Consider the following 16,577-nt stretch of genomic DNA (forward strand, 5'->3'; position numbering starts at 1 on the left):
ACTGGCCTGTTTGAACCCCCATTTGCTTCCTGGGATGTTGGGGCCTTGCTGGAGGAATTCGATTTTGATTGGAAAGCCTTTTGCGATTTTTACATCGCAAAAAGCGAAGATGTCTTGAATGCTTGTCTTGATTCTATGTACCTTCTGATTGATTCCGATGAATGTGACAAGGATGATGTGGATCTGGTGATCTATGTATGGCAAACGATTTTGGATGAGTTGCACACACTAACCAATTGATTCCAATAAAGAGACATCGTTGTCGGATGATTGTTCCTGCCTTTCTGGGGTAAAGCATGAGAGTCTTGACTTTGTGCAATCTGAAATGAATGAGTATGCGGCTGTGGTTGATTCCTGTGCGAATCCTGAAGGATTCTCTCCTGACAGTGTGCAGTTTGAATCTGTGCGATCTGATGCCTGTTTCTCGGATGTTCCTGCAGATTGTGATCAGCATGAGTCTGCCGGTTTCCTCAAGGATGTGTGGGATCCTTTGTCATTTAGAAACAGATATTTGAGATCTTCCATCTGTGACCCTGCTATGGGGAAAATTTCTCGACTGTGCAGCGTCAAAAGTAAAATTAATATGCCTAATAAAGTTTATCCTGTTGATTCATTGATTCATTGATTGATAAATAAAACCTTTAAGCACACATTTTGCATTATCGTAATTTTGCATGATAATTCGCAATTATGATGGGAAATCGTAATACGAAATTATCAGGATCCGTAATTTTGCAATTATGCATAATTTCGTGTAATTTTGCGCCGACTTTAGTGGTTAAAGCAAAGCCCCTATACATGCTATCCTCCCCAAAATAAATTGCTAAGTGTGTTAAGGGGAATAGTGGAAATAGGTAAGATTTTTTTTTTCCCAAAAAGACCTCTTTGAGAAAATAGATTTTAAAATTCAAAGGAAAAATGTTTGTTTGAACTCTGTAAAATGACATTTTGCTTTGGTACACTTTAACCCGTCTGCCTAACGCAGGATGGTGGCGGAACATCGGCTCTCTCATGCCTTCTGGACACCTATTGGCGTCGTCTCGCGAGGAATGAGATTTGACGGGAGCTCGCCCTCGCACTTGCGCGCTCTCCCATCACTGTGCACAGGGGAATCCAACGATCAGCCTGCCAGCCAGCGATCGGCGCTGGCAGGCTGTTTGCTTTATTTAAAAGTAATTTTAGCATTTATATAGTGCTGACATCTTACGCAGTGCTTTAGAGCATATAGTCTTGTCCTCGGAGGAGCTCAAAATCTAATCCCTACCATAGTCATATGTCTATGTAAGTGTAGTGTATGTATCCTAGTCTAGGGCCAATTAAGGGGGAAGCCAATTAACTTATCTGTATGTTTTGGTTTTTTTACATTTTTTTTATCGCAGCAGCAATCAAATAGCACCAATAGTAAGCTCTATTAGTGAGAAGAAAGGGAGGTAAATTCATTTGGGTGCTAGTAAATTGTATGACCGAGCAATAAATTGTTATAGTTGTGAAGTGCCAAATTGTAAAAAATGGCCTGGTCACTACTAGGGGGGAATAAACCTCTGGGGTTCAAGTGGTTAAACGGAACCTAAAGTGACACTAAGGGCTCGTTTCCACTATTGCGGTGCAGAATCGCCTGGATTCCACCGCTGATGAAATCGCATGCGGATGCGATTCCCCATGCGTTTTTTTGCCGCGAATTTGCATGTGAATTCGCATAGGTGAAGGTATAAGCGATTTTAACCATGTGACTGCCTGTGTGAATTTACATTCGTACCTATGCGAATTCGCATGCGAATTCACGGCAAAAAACGCATGGGAAACCGCATGCGATTTCCCTATTAAATACATTGCATGCGATTCGCATGCATTCCACTCGCAGGCGAATTCTGCGGCTCTTTTGTGCCTTTTTTCCCCGCTGAAAAAAACGCACCTCAACAACGCTACAGTGGAAACAGGCCCATCCACTTGCATTACATGTGCGAATCCGCATGCATTGGACGCATGCGGATTCGCGATAGTGGAAACGAGCCCCAAGGTCCCCAGTGTAATGGATCTGGGGCTTCTTCCAGACCCCTGCAGTCCTTCTGATTCCTCGCTGTCTTTCCGCTGTTTTTCCCTTCAGTCGCTGTGCCTCAAATAGATTACGCAAAATCAATGGAATTTCGAAATTTTATGTGAAATTTTGCATAATTGGAAATGAGCAGATTATGATCGTCACTAGTCTGCAGACTCCACCCCCATGCTTGTGCCCACCCTTGAGCTACTTATATGACCTGGCAGCGCAGAGGTGTGCCTAGATTTTCAGCACGCAGAGGTCATTGGATGTTTGTGGGGCCTGTGGGTTACATTTGCTTCAGAAAGCAGGTCACGCTTCCTGATACCCCAGGCTGAAATGTCATACATTCTGTGCAGTATATTTTTAATGCGACTCTGCAGTAAATTTGGGCAGTGTAAATTGAGCATGCGAAAACAAATGTCACAATTTGAATTTAGCTACAGAGGACATGGCGGATGTAAATGTTCAGCAGTTTCAAAGACTGAAGATTATGGAAGTAAGAGTAATAACGATAGTTGAGCTTGTGACTTTCTCTGCTGGTCACTGAAACCATCCACCATCATGTTAAAAAACATGGGGATTTTCCATGCGATATACCCTAATCAAAACCAATTCTAAGCTCCACCCCCGAGGAACCAGAAAATTCAGAAGAGCTCACATGTGTTTGTAATGTTTGTGACTTCCTGTTTTCTCTCTTCCAGGTGGCCATAGACTTCACAGCCTCCAATGGAGATCCCCGAAACAGCTGTTCCCTCCATTATATTAACCCCTACCAACCCAACGAATACCTGAAAGCATTAGTGGCTGTAGGAGAGATTTGCCAAGACTACGACAGGTGCTTAACTTCCTCCCACCATGTCTGTTCTCTTTGTGGTGTGGGGCATTGTGGGTCATAGAAAAGGGTGGAAATTGGTATATACAGTTTCTGTGAACCATAGAAACAGGCGTAACTAGAGGGGGGCAGGCCCAGAGCAGCCCATTCTGCACTCTTGTCCCAGGTGGGCTAGTTAGAATTGTTTTCATCCAGTAATGAGCATTGCATCCAGCAAACTAGTATTGTTATAAGTAGTTCGCTTCTGACATATACTTCAGTGCCCCCATTTGAATTTTAGGGCCCCTCTTGGTAGCTCCTGCAAGAAGGAAAATGGTCTCTCCCCGACCACTGGGAAGGGATATATTTCTAGTTACAATTATTATTATTATTTTTTGGTATTCATATAGCGCCAACATCTTCCGCAGTGCTGCGCAGCGTGCATAGTCTTGTCACATAACTGTCCCTCAGAGGGGCTCTATGTATTGTGTATTGTATATAATGTATTGTCATTTAGGGCCAATTTAGGGGGAAGCCAATTCACTTATCTGTATGTTTTTGGGCACTGCAAGGCGAGAGAGCTAACCACTCCACAACCGTACTTCAATGGAGCGCCTGGGCACAATTAACCTGAGGGGCCCTCCTGAACCCCCATAAGTGGCATTACGGGCCCTTTATTTCTGACAAATAACACCTGTCAGCACCCCCCCCCCCCAGGTCTCCCCTCCCAACTCTGTTGTGGTCCCCGGGGCCCCTGCAGAGTTTTCAGCAGCGTAGCAACTCACCTGTCCCTGGCAGCGCGCTCCTCCATTACTGTGTGCATTTCCTTCATTAACCTCATAGAGGCGCCTCTCCCCCTGACCTGCTGCATGTGCAACCAGCGAGTATGAAGACAGGAACACAGGGACTAATTAAAAATGTGCCTGCTGGGACAGGAAAACTCTACAGGGGCCCCAGGGTTCACAGCAGAGATGGGGTGAGACCTGTGGGTGGCCCTGGTGCAATTTCCCCTGTAGAAGCCCTGCTGTTGGGCTCATAACCCACTCCCCCCCATTGTTCCCAACAAACTCGTGATCTCATGCATCACAGACAGAGGTAGTACCTCTGGTAATTTCAGCTAGCTGGGCCTCATAACCCCTATTGGTGACTCTGATATACGCAGGGCCGGGCCGAGGCATAGGCTGGAGAGGCTCCAGCCTCAGGGCGCAGTGTAGGAGGGGGCGCACAATTCATTCAGCTGTCATTCCTAATTGTGTTTGAAGCAGAAAGAAATAAGAAAAGGAGATACATGGAAGTGACTACAAGCCAGATAACTAGAGATTAAGGTGTTGGGGACCCTGGGGTGCCTCTTAGTCTAATAGCAATCAGTGTGTGACGGCTGGGGTGGAGGGATGGAGGGGCGCACTTTGGTGTCTCAGCCTTGGGTGCTGGAGGACCTTGTCCCGGCTCTGGATATACGAAACTCAGTTCAGCCTACAAAACTGCTTCCATTCAATCAACTTCTATTTGGGTTTAGACCACACCCATTTTTGCTAAGCCATACCTTTTTAGGAGGGGTCACAAAATAGAAGGGGGAAAAGGAGAAGTGGTATTGCCTGCCTCTATAAATAGCTTTGTGGGATATCAGCACATAGAGCAGAGGATTCTTTGAGGTGTAGTGAGGGGTTGTCGCGAGCCAATAATAGCTTAGCAGACTCAGTGATGTTGCTCTGGCCCTGCTTGCTGCTCCCTCCATTCTATGCCTTTTTCAGTCATCTGTATCTGCATGGAACGCATGCGCTCCAATACTGACTGCAACCCTCCCTTCTGTCTAGTGATAAGAGATTCTCGGCTTTAGGATTTGGCGCACGCATCCCTCCGAAGTATGAGGTAAGAGTGGTTCTCTTTATAAGAAACTGATGTCCTCTAATACTGAATAGTGATGAGCCAAAATTTTGCATAGTAATTTGCAATTACGATACAGAATTGTAATTCATAATTTTCAAAAAGTTTGTAATCTTCATGTGTAATTTTGCGTTACTCGTAATTTCAGAGTTTTGCATAATTTTGCAATCATGCAAAAATAATCATAATAATGTCATTTACTGGGATAACGAAAATTATGCATGTAGTCGTAATTCGGCAAAATGTCACTTCATTTTTTCATGATTATGATTTTCTATTACAATTGTAATTAGGAAAATTACATCAAATTTTAAGAAATCGTAATAAGTGCATTATGATCATTAATAATACTGAGATCTTTCAAGGATGGAGATCATTGGAAGACCTAAATGATCCCGGGAACCTGGCTTGGCTTTATTAATCTGTTAACCATTTAATGACAAGCTGACTTATAAAAACGTCCTGCTAGAGCCTCTTAATGGCTCCAGGACGTTTTTATAAGTCAGTGCTGCTGCCGCTGTGCGCATGCGCGCTCCCGCGCGTGCACGTGTATCCCCGTGCATGTGGAAATAGTGAAAAAAACAAAGAAAAAATAGACCTTTATTTCCAAATGATGTATTGTCACCATACTTTGTACTAGGGGCATAATTAAAATCGTGTGATAACCAGGACAAATATCTGCCATACAATGTGTGGGTTGTATGTACAGTAGCAGTGTTTATATTAAAACTATAGGGGATGAAATTGGAGAAATAGTGTATTTTTTCATTTTTTCCTTGTATTTCCCTTTAAAATGCATAGAAAATAAAGTAATTACTGAAAACAAATATCAATCCCAAACAGCCCAATTGGTGGTGAAGAAAACAAGATATAGATCATTTCATTGTGATTAGTAGTGATTAAGCTATTGGCAAATGAAAGGGATGAGCACTGAAAGGTAAAAATCGCTCCTCTCCGTTAGGGTAAAAACGCCTTTGGGGTGAAGTGGCTAATCAATGATCATGTTCTTTGTGTGTGTGCTGCACATAAGTGACACAACGCTGAGTTTTCAGAGACCTGGGCCGTGGTCTGATATGACCCAGATGAGAGCTGTAGACTCTTCCCATCTAATAGTGGACAATGGGTCACCAATACAAGGAAACTTCAGCAGAACTGGTGCGACAATGGAGCAAATATCCATATCTCAGGTGCTGATTGGTCGCCCTGAGCGCCTGCTCCACTTCTGCTCTGGATTTGCACCACATTTGCTCGGATTCTTCTTGCACTGGTTGAGAAAATGCCCAGGCCAGGTCTCCTGGATTACTTATGTTCTTCACCGATCTCTGAGTGGATTATGGATGATGGAGAACCTAGTGACTCAGGTCCAGTGACATGAGTAGCGTAAGTGACTTAGATGGCAATTATTCTGACTTGCATGCAAATTTCATGCATATTATATGCACCGTGGCATTTGGCCTCTCAAAATTATCAGGAAGTGGGTTTTACCAGTTCTAAGCGGTATAAAACATGTATTAAATGGAACCCGAGGTGAGAGTGATATGGAGGCTGCCATATTTATTTCCTTTTAAGCAATACCAGTTGCCTGGCTGTCCTGCGGATCCTCTGCCTCTAATAGTTTTAGCCATAGCACCTGAACAAGCATGCAGCAGATCAGGTACTCTGACTCAACTGACTCAGGTTTCACTGGATTAGACATATGCTTGTTCCAGGGTTTTGATTCAGGGCAGCCGGGCAACTGGCATTGTTTACAAGGAAATACATATGGCAGCCACCATATTCTGCTCATCTCGGGTTCCCTGTGAATTTGTTAGGCCCAAAAATGTCAGCAGAGAAACTGAGCCTTCTCGGCACTGTGCTAGTGTGCAGGGGCGAGCCATCTGCCCCTGCGCAGTGCAGCCAAACTCCATCGACCAGCTCTTGCTGACGGGCTTCAGAAGGTCCCATCACTGGAACTGCAAGGAGGTGGGCGATGCAGGAATCCACTGGAGGATCCAAACGCATCCCATTCAGTGCTGCGCAAATCCGGAACCGGGAGACATCCGGATAGTTCTATCCGGATATCTCCCAGTAAACCTGGGCGGGGGGGGGGGTCAAATCTTACATGTCTGACTTCTTCTTCGTCCGTCCCTCGGCACCTCCCACGATGTGCTCCAAGCGGCGGTCACGTGATTACAAACACTTCCTCCTTCCGGGTTGAAGGAGTAAGTGTTTGTAGTCACGTGACGCGCGTGAAGCGCATCGTGGGAGGTACCAATGGACGACTGAAGAAGACGTCGGACATGTAAGATTTGACCCCCCCCCCCCCGCCCCCCCGCCCAGGTTTACTGGGAGATATCCAGATAGTAACTATCCAAGTATCTCCCGGTTCCGGATTTGAGCAGCACTGTTCCCTTTATGGAGGTATGTACGCAAATAGGGCACTTTTTTCCCATCAAGTACACTTTAAATTTGCGCGGAAGATGAAATTAATACCTTCCAGTTGACCGTCTCTTGTTACAAGTGACAGTAATGGCTGTGTAACACAATCTTTCCATTTATTGCTGTAATTATTTCATGCATTATGTATTAGAGACAAGTTAAGTTTAAGTGATTTCTTCAGCAATAACTAAATACACCGAATAGCTAGCGTTCCTCGGATACAATCCGTGATCGCAGTATAGCCGTGATACACACGCATTTTTTCACTATCCGACATTGTGATCCGAATCCGTGATCGAGAATCGATCACGGCTGTCAATCACAAATTTAGCTGTTATTCCAAGTATTCGGCCCGTGATCAAAGCCGCGATCACAGGAAAAATATCCGTGATCATCACCTGAAAACCCGCCGACTTTAGCGGTTATTAGCAATCCCCCCTTACATGGTAGAAACATCAAATATGCCATATATGTTAAGAAGAATTGTGGGAACAAGAGGAACATTTTTGAGAAAATCGATTTTAACCACTTCGCCGACCGGTTACAGTATATCTACGCTCCTTTGGACTTCAGTTCCCCGCCCGGAGCGTAGATATACGCACCCTCCGCCGCTACAGCATGAACATGAAAAACCATTCCCGTTGGCTGATCTCTGCCCCCCAGCAATGATCGGCTGCTTCTATGAGAAGCAGCGCGATCTTTGTGAAAAAAAAAAAGTTTTCCAGCCTCCCTGAACATCCTGTAAGCGTACTTCCGACGCTTACAGGACGCATTCACAAAAATGTACTGTGGCCATCTTGTGACCAAATAGTAAAACTACACCCAAAAACATTTTTCATACACAAATACATTAGTTTACATTATAAATTAACTCATTAACTCCTACACTCCCCAATTGTTACCATTTTTTTTGGGAGGGGTAATAAAAAAAAATTACAATAAAAAAAAAAAACATAAATAGTTACCTTAGGGACTGAACTCTTTGAATATTTATATCAAGAGGGTATAACACTGTTACTTTATAAATTATGGGCTTGTAATTAGGGATGGATGCAAAACTGAAAAAAATGCACCTTTATTTCCAAATAAATTATTGGCGCCAAACATTGTGATAGGGACATAATTTAAATGGTGTAATAACCGGGACAAATACATTTCATGGGTTTCAATTACAGTAGCATGCATTATTTAAAAACTATAATGGCCGAAAACTGAAACATAATGATTTTTTTCCCAAATGTTTTCCTATATTCCCATTAAAACACATTTAGAATAAAATAATTCTTGGCATAATGTCTCACCTAAAGAAAGCCTAATTGGTGGCGAAAAAAACAAGATATAGTTCATTTCATTGCGATAAGTAATGATAAAGTTATAGGCGAATGAATGGAAGGAGCGCTGAAAGGTGAAAATTGCTCAGATGCTGAAGGGGTAAAACCCCTCAGTTGTGATGCGGTTGAAGTTTCAAAGGAAAAAAGTATACATTTAAATGCGGTAAATGACAGTTAATGTATTTACCGCATTTAAATGTATACTCTTTTCTTTAAAATTGATTTTCTCAAAAACTATAAAGTCTTTTTGAAAAAAAAACAAAAATGTTCCTCTTGTTCCAAGTATTCTTCTTAACATATTTGACAAATGTGGTGTTTCTACCATGTAAGGGGGCTTTGCTCTTAACCGCTAAAATCGGCGGGTTTTGGCCGTTTTTAACCACAAATACTTTTTTCCTTTTAAACTTTAAAATCGATTTTTCTGAAAAAACTATAATTTTTGACAATTTTTTTTTTAAGTTGTAGACACCGATCACCTTTATGATCCATGCAATTTTGGGGATTGTAGCATGTATGGGAGCTTTGCTATTAACGTTAAAGGTAAATCCGGATCACGACCCCTGATCACGGATTCTAATGGTTTTATTCTAATCGTGATGGCTAAAATGTGAGTCGAATTCGTAAGTCAGTTTGAAATCCGAGTCACAATCACGGCTAATCCGGATTTTGGGACTGCCATGGCCGGATTTATTCAAATCCGTGATCGGGGGTATCCGAGCAACACTACGAATAGCAAGCGGGCATTTAAGTGAGCCTGAAGTAAAAAAATAAAAAACAGATACTTACCTAAGGAGAGGGAAGGCTCTCGGTCCTATAGAGCCTTCCCGTTCCTCCTCAGGTCCCTGCGTTCCATCGCAGGCTTCACCATCAGCAGTCTCCAACTGATGGGTCAGAGAATGCTCTCTGCCGCTGCAGGCAGCGCCGGTTCTCTAATGATGCAAGGTGAAACACTTGCATCAGGCGGCAGAGATTACAGGGACAGCAAGTTTGTACTGTGTTTACACTAACAGCATGCAGTCAGAGTAGAAGGAGAAGTGATAGGAGAGCGAGGTGAAGAGGTCATCATTGGGGAAAAGCAGCTTGTTGTGCTGTGTGAGGAGTCTGAGAGTGAGTGGGGAGGGGGGAGACAGGAGAGCAGCATTGGGGAAAAGCAGCTTGTTGTGCTGTGTGAGGAGCCTGACAGTGAGTGAGGAGGGGGAGGCAGGAGAGCAGCATTGGGGAAAAGCAGCTTGTTGTGCTGTGTGAGGAGTCTGACAGTGAGTGAGGAGGGGGAGGCAGGAGAGCAGCAGTGTTTCACTTGACTTGCACAGCAGAAGGGAGGAGGCGACACTGCTGTCCTGACTGAGGAGGAATGGAGTGGCTGAGCAGTTTGTTTGTCACAGCCTCACAGCCAGCCAGTGTGCTATTGTGTTGAGCTGCAGCATGTCATGTGAGAACAATAAATGAACTAGAGAGTAAACTATCGGGTCCTGTTGCGATCATCCTAAATTCGGGAGGGGGGAAGGGGGCGCATCCTCACAAGTTTGCCTCAGGCAGCAAAAAGTCTAGAACCGGAGCTCTGGAAGTCTTGGGGAGATAGAGTGCTCCTGAACGTGGGGCGCTCCACACTTCGCATGCGCCAGCAATCGTTTTTTCCCAATCGCGGTCCTAATGCATTTTTTTTGTGTGATAGAACCCCTGTACTTTGTATAAGAGCACAGAAAAACTGCAAAGCGTTTATATTATTGTTGCAATCACACTACCATGCGATTGTTTTGCGATTCAGCAATTCTAAATATTTTCTAGATTGTTTTTTCTCTCCCACTGCGATCGCGCCGTACACCCGACACATCATGGCAGAGGAAAATACAAGGAAACGCGCTCACGGGCGTATACTGTATGTCTTCATGTATGTATACTCGTATGGGGGAAGGGGAGCAATGATTCCCACTAATACACGTCTCCTGTAAGAATAATGGCAGCAAGTTAAGCTTCCGTGTAATATTGCAGTAACTTAATTTGTCTTCTGTTCATAGAGGATTATAAAACCAATATAGGCTCAGCTGCTGCGCCGGGCAATAAGCGCGCCTCTATGCTGTTGATGAAGTAATGTAATATCTTGTTAAATATTGGTCAATATGGTAAGCACAGTAGCCAGCCCCGACCGCTCTCCTGTCCGCTGATGGATGCCGCTAATGCAGTGGTGGGTGGAGGTTACAGCACCCGCGGGTGCACAGCCTAAATGCCTTGTTTGTTCAATATATTACTTAGTGTGATTAATGTTTTAATCTTGTATTATTCCACATGGATTCCCACTTGTCTTAGCGGAACATTAGTCCCTGTTGGCTGCCCCTGATTACTCCGCATTAGTCTCCTGTCCTCCCTATTTATAACTCCGTCTTAAATTAGGACAATTTATATCATCATCCGTTCGGATACTGAAATCTGCAAGCCTCCAGCAAGTCAGGCCCCTCGTACATGTTTGATAAGTGTGTATTATTGAGGCTGAAATCAGGCTGTTCCTTAAAGGACACCCGAAGCAAAAATAAACTAAATAAACGATTGTATCTATCTTCCTTCTCCTAAAAATGACTTTTTAAAGATATTCCACAGTTTTATTTTATGTTTAAATCTACTTTTTAAGTTTTAATTGTTTTATTGGTTTTGCTCAATGACACATTCATTGATGTATGCCAGAGCTAAAATCTATGACCTATTGACCCTTTTTATCTTTTTCCTACTCTCAGAAGCCATTTTTTCTAGGAAAGTGTTTTATAATTGGAATTTCTTATCAGTGAGGGTCACACTGTAGTCACTTCCTGTCTGAGTCAGGACTGAGTCAGCCACTTACATACCTGATATTTAACTCTTTCAGGCTGAGATAGACAAAAAGGAATACAGTCTAGTTATTAGTGTGCTAGGCACTGTACATCAGTGCAGTTTCTAGGCTAAAATGCACCCAGGGCGAGGGTGTAAAAATTGCGCCCCCCCCGCGAGCAAGGTATGGGTGCCCGCAGTATAGGTTAGCCAGGTCTAGTTGCACTTTGTATAGGTCCCCCCCAGTATAGGTAGCCAAGAATAGGTACCCCAGTATAGGTAGCCAGGCATAGGTGAGCCAGTATAGTTGCCCCCGCTATAGGTTAGCCAGGTAGGTGCCTCCAGTATAGGCAGCCAGTATAATTGCCCCCAGTATAGGTTAGATAGGCAGGCGCCCCCGGTATAAGTTAGATAGGTAGGTGCACCAGTACAGGTTATTTAGGTAGGTGCCTGCAATATAGGTAGCCAGTATAGTGGCCACCTGTATAGGCTAGCTAGGTAGGTGCCCCCAATACAGGTTAAATAAGTGCCCCCAGTATAGGTTAGATAGGTAGCTGCCCCCCAGTGTAGGTTAGATTAGGTAGCTGCCTCCCAGTGTAGGTTAGATAGGTAGCTGCCCCCCAGCGTAGGTTAGATTAGGTAGGTGCCCCCCCAGCGTAGGTTAGATTAGGTAGCTGCCCCCCCAGTATAGATTAGATAGGTAGTTGCCCCCCAGTGTAGGTTAGATAGGTAGCTGCCCCCCAGTGTAGGTTAGATAGGTAGCTGCCCCCCAGTGTAGGTTAGATAGGTAGCTGCCCCCCAGTGAAGGTTAGATAGGTAGCTGCCCCCCAGTGTAGGTTAGATTAGGTAGGTGCCCCCCAGTGTAGGTTAGATTAGGTAGGTGCCCCCCAGTGTAGGTTAGATTAGGTAGGTGCCCCCCAGCGTATGTTAGATTAGGTAGGTGCCCCCCAGCGTAGGTTAGATTAGGTAGGTGCCCCCAGCGTAGGTTAGATTAGGTAGGTGCCCCCAGCGTAGGTTAGATTAGGTAGGTGCCCCCAGCGTAGGTTAGATTAGGTAGGTGCCCCCAGCGTAGGTTAGATTAGGTAGGTGCCCCCAGGATAGGTTAGATAGCTAGCTGTCCCCTATAATGGAGGGGGGAGCCGGAGCCGCGGGGAGGGCAGCCCGACCTCTCCCGGGCGCCCTCCGTGCTCCCCCCTCAGATGCAGAGCGAGCAGCCGGGAAGTGCTGTTTGCAACTCACCTGCCTGGCTCCAAGCGCTGCTCTCTCGCCGCTGGTCTGTCTCTTCTCTCTGCATACTGCGGATACACGCGGCTTCCGGCTAAACAGGAAGCCGCGTGTATCAGCATGTATGCAGAGAGAGGAGACAGACCAGCGGCGAGAGAGCAGCGCTTGGAGCCAGGCAGGTGAGTTGCAAACAGCGCTTCCCGGCTGCTCGCTCTGCATCTGAGGGGGGAGCACGGAGGGCGCCCGGGAGAGGGAGGGAGAGGTCGGGCTGCTCTCCCCGCGGCTCCGGCTCCCCCCTCCATTATAGCGCCCCCCTCCTAACAGCGCCCCGGGCGGCGGCACGCCCCGCACGGGGGTAGAAACGGCCCTGCTGTACATACCCATGTCTATCTCACCATGTCACACGTCACTTCGGGTATCCTTTAAAGAAGGACTGTGTGAGATCTCCTCAATGTCCATGGATGGGAGGGATGTTATTTTAGTATGGTTCAACCACAGGGAGTCTAATTACACAATGTCTTCCATACCAAAGCAGGTGGTTCCTGTGCATGTGTTGCAGATAGGGAAAGCGTTAGTTAGGCCTGTGTGCCCAGTGGAGTTTCTTGCTGCTACAATAACAATTCACCATCTACATAAGCCCCAGAGCCCTTCTAAAGGCCGTGTTTTGATCTTGTGATATTGTTGTTCAGTGTGTCCACACAGTGCACTTTAGCTGTTGCAGACAGGTGCAGTCAGTGCTTACTGCTACAGTAGTTCACCCTTCTAAGGGCTGTTTTTTTTTTTTTCTTGCTATTGTTATATTGCAATTCTATGTGTCCAGTGCACCCATTACCTGTTGGAGACAGGTCTGCTGGTCCTTGTAGTGCACCGACCATAACCCAATAATCCTTCACCACCACTAATGGCATCTATTATCCACTACTGTGTAAGGCAGAGCTGCCAACACTTTTTCGGCTTGTGAGCTACTTTAATAAATTAGCAAGTTAAAATGATCTACCATCGTACAATTTTAGGAGCGCACTTGTATATACAGAATGGAAAATGGAGTGGGGTCAGGATCTACCATGAAGTCCCTCGCGATCTACAAGTAGATTGCGATCTACCTAATGAGCACCCCTGGTATAAGGCTTCAGCGCAGAATCAGTGTTTTTTTGGTCACTTAACTGTCATTGAACTACCTCTGCCCGACCATAGGGGCTGTAAAACTGTGATTGCCTGCACTCCCGCAAGCACGACGGCCACTACACACCACTATTATTATTATTTAGTACTTATATATCGCTGACATCTTCCGCAGCGCTTTACAGAGTATATATTGTCTTGTCCCTTAGCTGTCCCTCGGAGGGGCTCACAATCTAATCCCTACCATAGTCATATGTCTATGTATGTATCGTGTAGTGTATGTATCATAGTCTAGGGCCAATTTAGGAGGAAGCCAATTAACTGATTTGTATGGAGGAAACCGGAGTGCCCGGAGGAAACCCACACAGACACAGGAAGAACATACAAACTCCTTGCAGATGTTGACCTGGCTGGGATTCGAACTCGGGGTACCCAGCGTTGCAAGACGATAGCGCTAACCACTATGCCACCGTGCTGCTCGACGTGCTGTACCACTACACAAAGATTGCCGCCGAGAGAACTAACATTTATGTCCTGGAGGTGTCAACTAGCAAAAATAATGATTTGCTCACCTGATGTGATCACTAAAGCTCTTTGCGGTTGTTTACAGTGCGTTAAACACAGCGTTTCATCTGTCAGTGTGAACCAGGCCTAACGCTTAAACTACCTTATCGCCGTATATGTACGCTGGACATTTTAAAGCACTTAATTCTACACATTTTGGAATGTAATGTGATTTCTGTCCTTTAGAGATTAAAACACGATGATTTTTGATGGGACTTTTGCCATGGATCCCCCTCCGGCATGCTACGGTTTCGTCAAATGACTCATCAGAGCCTCTGATGAGTCATTTGACGAAACCGGTAAGGCGGAGCCTCTGGCGTGTTGGAGCTGGGAGATACAAGTGTGGAAGCTCTGTGGGACGCTGAGGATTTTATATACAATGCGCATTGTTTCTATTTAAATGTGAGTGTACTGATATGCTTTTAAACTTTTTTAAATAAAGCAGTATTACGCTATGCAGCGATGGTCACTGAGCTTACCAAGCCAATTTGAGTTCCAATTATTAGTTCTAAAGGTGGTGGAATCAGTAAAATGACACTTCATTTCACACTTCAAATCATGACGATTAGCAACGTTGCCCAAACTTTCGCATTCCACTGTAATGTTTGGTAACATCAGCTGTTTTCTGCTTTACGGAATCTGGTAAGACTTTGTGAATTGAAGCCATATGTGTTCAGTGTCAGGCCGATGCGATGGGCATGTAGGGTCAGATTTTGGGGAAAAAAAACGATCTTTGTTGTGTGGTACGGTACCTCAGCCCAATTTTTAGATTTATTCGATCAAGTGGAAATAACATCAGATTTTTTTGACTGACTAAAATAATTGAATCGTGTGTGGACACCTTAAGACCAGTTTAATTCTCCTAAACAATTGGCTATTTTATCTGTTTCTTTTTCCACCGCTGTCCCCCGTTGAAGTTATTCAACCTGCAGGCCAAATACTTCTCCTGGACACCTCGTGCAGTATTTGGAAGTACTTGCGTCCCCTAGTATAGCAGATGATGGGCGGATCCATACTGCGCACGCGCAAGTCCAGGCTCGTGCATATGCAGTATGGATGCAGGAAGGGACGGTTCAAGTAACAATTGGGCCCTAGGGCAAAATTACCCTGGGGGCCCCCCAACAGACACCCACCAATCAAAAAGCGTCATTAGAGGCCCTTTGTTGCAGCCAAATTTTCCTCCTGGGCCTAAGAGCTGGCTGCTGACCCTCCCCCAATCACCTCCCAACTTAACAGACTCTGCAGAGTCCCTGGGAAGCAACAGTTAAGATGGGGGAGGGACACCTTGGGGGCCCCTACAGGCTCTGGGGCCCTGGGGCAATTGCCCATTTTTTCCTATGGTAGCTCCGGCCCTGGATGCAGGGGCAGTTCTTCCATGAAGCAACATGAATCACATGCTTCAGGGCAGCAACAATTAGAGAGCAGCAAGAGGAGTCTCCCCTCCCCAAATTTCCCTCTCCCCCTCGTCCCCTCCCTAGATGTGCAGCACCGCTTCACTCACATGCTCTCAGCATTCCAGAACTCCATCCCCCGTCCTTTATCCATGGTACAGCGGTGCCTCATGTGACCAGTTACATGCTGCCGGGTCACATGAGGCACTGCTGTAGTCAGAGAGGAAGCACGACTTGATAATTAGAAGCACACAGGGACGGGAATGCTTCTGATGCCTGCCTTTGCTAGGGATGGTCGGAATGCCAATTTCGGATTCCGCGGTAAATCCACATTCCGTCATGTACCAATTACCGATTCCGCTTTCCGCTACCAATTTCCGCATTCCAATGCAGAATTTCCGCCGGAAATCGCGGAAATTCCGCCCGACTTTAACATCGATTTTCTCAAAAACTATAAGGTCTTTTTGAAAACTTTTTTTTGCATCTTGTTCAGAAGATTCTATTTAATAAACCCTGAACATTTTGGTGTTTCTAGGACTTACGGGGGCTTTGCTATTAACCGTTAAAGTCAGCGGATTTTTACTGTAATGTAAATTAAGAAAATAGGCAGATGCAGATTTTCTGCATTTTACATTACAGTAAAAATCCACCGACTTTAGCGGTTAATAGCAAAGCCCCCTTAAGTCCTAGAAACACCAAATTTTCAGGGTTTATTAATCTGAATCTTGTGAACAAAATGCAAAAAAAAAGTTTTCAAAAAGACCTTATAGTTTATCAGAAAATCAATGTTAAATTCGGGTGGAATTTCCGCGATTTCCAGCGGAAATTTCCGCGATTTCCGACGGAAATCCGCCTACGGCACTTGCATTACCGATTTCCGCATTCCGATGCGGAAATGCAATTTCCGATCGGAATTTCGGAAATTGCATTTCCGCGGAATCCGAATGAGCATCCCTAGCCTCTGCGTCCCGAAGGCATGTAGGTTCAACGGGGTACAG

At 45.2% G+C, this 16,577-nt stretch overlaps 1 protein-coding gene across 1 annotated transcript in view; it reads left to right on the forward strand.

Moving 5' to 3' along the window:
• The window catches only part of CPNE7 (copine 7), a 212,482-nt gene that overhangs the window by 150,589 nt on the left and 45,316 nt on the right, over positions 1-16,577 (forward strand). Inside the window, exons 11-12 of the mRNA XM_068259959.1 lie at positions 2,740-2,873; positions 4,664-4,718. Of these exons, the coding sequence (XP_068116060.1) occupies positions 2,740-2,873; positions 4,664-4,718 (189 nt within the window). The remainder of the gene's footprint in view (positions 1-2,739; positions 2,874-4,663; positions 4,719-16,577) is intronic.

This window comes from Hyperolius riggenbachi, chromosome 11, assembly GCF_040937935.1.
Source record: "Hyperolius riggenbachi isolate aHypRig1 chromosome 11, aHypRig1.pri, whole genome shotgun sequence".
Taxonomy (NCBI): Eukaryota; Metazoa; Chordata; class Amphibia; order Anura; family Hyperoliidae; genus Hyperolius; species Hyperolius riggenbachi.